Genomic DNA, 5,072 nt, shown 5'->3' on the forward strand with positions numbered 1-5,072 from the left:
TTTTTTTTACCGAACGAACTTGTGGCTGGCAGACTTCGGGTCAGGCTCTGTCGGAGAAGGCGAGATTTGGGTGCGTGAACACTTTCACTGTAGGTGACCTATATTATTAAATATTATTGAATGGGTATCGCGTTTGGTTGTTTCTGTTGGAGACGTCTGACTGTGCAGAAAGAAGTGCGATTCCATGGATCCTGCTTTTTACCTTCTTTGTGCCTTGTATTGATTATTGATAAATGATGCTGTCCTTTGTTGGACTCTTCTAACTTATTGTCTTATTCCATTACGTGGCACTTTATACTGTATTGTTGATATACATACACAGCCAGCATGTTTTATTTTTTTGTAAAGCCTTTATTTGGTTGATTTTGTTGTTATACGGCCCATACAGTAGCTAACTGAAAACTGTTAGCTTTTCATGCGGTCCTCCAATTGCAGAGTCTAATTATGCTTCTTTTCTTTTGTGCAGATTACAACCACCATAACAAGAAGCTAAAATCTCAGGGAATGCTGAAAGATGTGCTTTCATAGAAGAGATTTCTGCTGCAACATCAAGACCTCACTGCTCCGCAAGGTCTGCTGGTCTGCTCGTCTCTTGATGTGAGCGATCACCTCACCTTCACCAACTCCACGCCCTTCAGACTCCGACACAACCAGGCCACAAGAATGCTGTTCACCGTCATGGACCATCATGACATGGGGGAGGAGGGCTAAAATCTTTGTTGTCCACCTGATTGGCAACAGAAAGGTAGCCCTGTGTTTTGTATACTTTTCAAGATAATAACTGATATGGAGAGCAGAGGGAACACTTTGACGGAGCGGTATGAGATGGGGAGACTGCTGGGGAAAGGCACGTTTGGCAAGGTGCACTATGGAAGGAATCTTGAGTCCAACCAGAGTGTTGCTATCAAGATGATGGACAAGGACAAAGTGCTCAAGGTCGGGTTTTCTGAGCAGATAAAGCGTGAGATCACAACAATGCGGTTAGTGGCGCATAAGAACATTGTTCATCTTCATGAGGTCATGGCGACAAGAAACAAGATATATATTGTCATGGAGTATGTGAAAGGTGGTGAGCTCTTTGACAAGAGTGGCAAGCTCACAGAGGCTGCTGCACATAAATACTTCCAGCAGCTCATTAGTGCAGTGGATCACTGCCACAGCCGAGGTGTCTATCACCGGGACTTGAAGCCTGAGAACCTGCTGCTGGATGAGAATGAGAACCTCAAGGTGACAGATTTTGGACTGAGCGCACTTTCAGAGTCAAAGAGGCAAGATGGCCTGCTCCATACTAGCTGTGGAACACCGGCGTATGTAGCTCCAGAGGTGATCAGCAAGATAGGCTATGATGGTGCAAAATCAGACATCTGGTCTTGTGGTGTTGTCCTGTTTGTTCTTGCTGCTGGCTATCTCCCTTTCCAGGGCCCAAACTTGATGGAGATGTATAGGAAGATACAGCATGGTGATTTCAGGTGCCCCAGTTGGTTTTCACACAAACTCAAGAAGCTGTTGTACAAGATCCTCGACCCCAACCCGAGCACAAGAATTTCAATTCAGAAGATAAAAGAGTCTACCTGGTTCCGAAAGGGTCCTGGGGAGATCCGCGCAGTAAAGGAGAAAATTCTTAATGAGAATGCCACCACAAATGCTGCCCCAGTGCTTGCTACTAGGCGTAAGAAGATTGCTCACGAAGATATGAAGCCCCTGGCTGCCACAAACCTAAATGCCTTTGAAATTATCTCATTCTCAACAGGGTTGGACCTGTCTGGTCTATTTATCAAAAAGGAGTGCAGAAAGGAGACAAGGTTCACTTCAGATAAGCCTGCCTTGGCCATCATCTCAAAGCTTGAAGAGGTTGCAAAAGCACTGAATCTCAGGATAAGGAAGAAGGATAATGGCATTGTCAAGATTCAAGGGAGGAGGGAGGGGAGGAATGGTGTCCTTAAGTTTGACGCGGAGATCTTTGAGATTACACCATCCTACCATCTCATTGAGATGAAACAAACAAGTGGTGATTCAGTTGAGTACCAGAAACTGTTGGAAGAGGACATCCGGCCAGGGCTGAAGGACAGAGTCTGGGCCTGGTATGGAGATGATCTGCAGCAAAAGCAGGAGTAGCTTCGGATGTCTCACATAGATTTTTTTTTTATGTATTGGAGGAGCATGGTGGTGATGTGAACCATTAGGCTATATTTTGTGGAGCAATAATTGTTGAGAAGCTGAGTTGTTGTGTTACATTCTGAAGATTGTTACAGTTTTGTAATGGCTGTAAATATCAATAATGAAAACAAATGTTGTTGATCCTTAAAAAAGAGTCGAGCTTTCCAGGAGATGCATTAGTAATTTGATGCGTCTATGTTGGAGACTAATTTGAAAAGCAGATCCAATCAAATTAGTTTCAGTAAACCAGTCACGATTATGCCAGCAAGTTGTACCATGATTAAGGGAATAAATAAACTCTTTGGATTCCTATAGTCTCCAACATAGATGCTTTTATCCAAGATGAGGTGTCATGATGGATGACTGGTGCAATGTATCTCCATAAACAAGAGACGAAACACTGACGTAAATCTTGCCTGTTCTCAACAGTTTACTTGTTATTTTTTCTTGGCTCATCTGTATCTGTTGGAACTGTGGGGATATGCTAAGGGCGCAAGGTGACCGACAGACAGCAGGTAAACATGTATTGTGAAGTGCAGTTAAAAGTTTCTATGCACGGGACAGAAACTGTTGCAATAGGACATCCGGCCAGGTCTGAAGGACATAGTCTGAGGCTCTGAGCCTTGCATGCAGATGATCAGCAGCGAAAGAGCTTTAGATGTATCACATAGTTTTTGTTCCGAAAATTCGTTGGATTTTTCAGCTCAGAGTGATTCTGTTCTTCGTCCGTGTCTTGTTTTTTAGCAGCTATATTCCTTTTTTTTTGTATTGGCAGAGCACCAGGTGAATGGTGATGATCTGAAGCATTAGGTTATATTTTGTTGAGCAATAGTTGCTGAGAAGCTGACTTCTTGAGTGACATTGTGAAAATCTTTTCATTTGGTAAACGAAATACAATGTTGTTGACCCAGGGTGAGTTTTCCTGTACTATTCTAATGGCTTCTTTTTATGTAATATAGTACGAAACATTTACAAAAAGCTATGTGTACCTTAGCACCTGCATATAGCATGGCCGTTAAAGCATTTGACAACAGGTGAACTTGGAGATCTGAAAGTGTGCTATAATTCGAAATGTGGTATGCTATCACATAAGGCCGAAATCTCTTCTTTCCTGTTTGCTTGATTCCAAATGTAAAGCACTGAACCTTGTGCTTATTAGGATCTTGATGCTTCGTTTAGAGTTTGTTCAGAAAAATAAATATCAACTTTTTGGTCCTGTCAACACTTAGTGCTGTGCTTTGAACCTCAATTTCCTTATTACCAGACTAACATTTCACGAGTGAGAGGAGTCATACTCAATAGCAGGTAAACTTTTCTTGCTCAGTTAATCTGCACATTCAGAAATGGAAAAAAAAAGAAACTGGGGATAATGAGGTAGAGGTAGCACCTTCATTGGAAATTAGAAACTAGACCAACAAAGAAATCAAGGTAAAAATATGGTCCACACAAAAGAACATATGAAAAGATGGAATGCACATCACATGATAAGTTTAATCTTGGGGCAATATTTAAACTCCACTAACTCGTCCACTTGCTCTAAAAAAGGGATTGTCCCCATCATCTCGGGGATTCAGGATAGATCCAACAGCTCAGTTTTCACATTCCTAATCAACCATCAGAAGTATCTTCCAAGAGACAACATTAGTACTTTGACGTGAACGTCGATCCAATCAGATTAGTCCTAGCGGACCAATAGCGGTTATGCCAGGTTGTAGCATGATTAAGGGATAAACTCTTTAGGTTCCTAGTCTCCATCATAGATGCTTTTGCCAAAGATGAGGGTGCCATGGCATGATAGATGCCTGATGCGAAGTATCTCCAAAAACAAGAGACATAACACTGACGCTAGAGATAAATCTTGCCTGTTTTCAACATGCAAACAATTCACTTGTTAATTTCTCCAACGGCCTGGCTCATTTGTAGCTGGTACTGGTTCTGTCGGTGACGAGGATATGCTATTATGCTTAGTGCTGACTATGATTCTCCAGCTTGCAAACATGTACTACTAAGTGGAAGTGAAATTTGATGGGATAAGTCTCTCTGTTGGCCGGTCTTCGTGGGGCTGTAGCATATGGTCCTTGTGGCTGCATGGTGGTCTTGCTGCCCATCAAGGACAGCATCCTTGACTGGCTAGGACAGCATCTTAACATCTAGGACAGCGTCTGTTTTAGGACAGCATCTTAGCATCTAGGAATCTGTTTTAGGACAGCATCTAGGACAACATCTTGGCATATGCTTGGCTGGCTAGCAGCCTATAAATATGTATCTCCAACTCCTCAAGTTGGTATGGCATTTGTGTGAGAAATAAACCAGAAAATTGCCCCAACTCCTAGTGTCATCCTCTCTCGATGAGAGTAAGAATTCTGCTACTACCAAGAATAAGAATTCAGCGACTAACAAGTGGTATCAGAGCCGTACTATCCTGTAGCCTGAGCATCTCCTACTCATCTCCTTTCCCAGCCGCGCAACAGCCCCAGCTGGGAGCAGCAGCAGCTCCGGCCGCTCCTGATCACTCCTCTCCCTCTGCGCAGACGAGGCAGCCCTCTCCCCACGCAGCAGCCCCCAGTAGCGCGTCATGTCCACAGGGCAGTCTCAGCGCTCGGTCGCCTCGAGCACGCAGCGTCGACAGGAGGCCGAACTTGCCGCGGCAAAGGAATACGAGCGAGCGGCGGCAGAGACCGCTGCGGTGGCGGCAAGGGCGTCGAGGCTGGCAGCGGCGGAGCTGGCAGCAGCCAGAGCGGAGGCGGACGCGGCGGCGGCAGAGGTCGAGGCTCTGCGCGGCAGCATCAGCAGCTCCGTTTCTGCTGACGACAGCGCCGACGCGGACCTCGAGCTGCTGGAGGGGGCGCGCACGGCAACGGTGGCGGACGGGTCGATGGAGAGCACGGTCTTCACAGGCAGTGTGGCTCTCTATC

At 45.1% G+C, this 5,072-nt stretch overlaps 1 protein-coding gene across 1 annotated transcript; it reads left to right on the forward strand.

The window, feature by feature from the left end:
* Nucleotides 1–786: 786 nt before the first annotated feature.
* LOC136504477 (CBL-interacting protein kinase 15-like) lies at nucleotides 787–2,115 on the forward strand. The gene has a single exon (XM_066499413.1). It carries the CDS (start codon nucleotides 787–789, stop codon nucleotides 2,113–2,115), a length of 1,329 nt encoding a protein of 442 aa, XP_066355510.1.
* Nucleotides 2,116–5,072: the final 2,957 nt, after the last annotated feature.

The sequence above is a fragment of the Miscanthus floridulus genome, chromosome 14 (genome assembly GCF_019320115.1).
Source record: "Miscanthus floridulus cultivar M001 chromosome 14, ASM1932011v1, whole genome shotgun sequence".
In the NCBI taxonomy this organism is placed as follows: Eukaryota; Viridiplantae; Streptophyta; class Magnoliopsida; order Poales; family Poaceae; genus Miscanthus; species Miscanthus floridulus.

What these genes read in the sequence shown, in the direction of transcription:
- LOC136504477 (XM_066499413.1), top strand. Translation starts at nt 787, where the DNA reads ATGGAGAGCAGAGGGAACACTTTGACGGAGCGGTATGAGATGGGGAGA.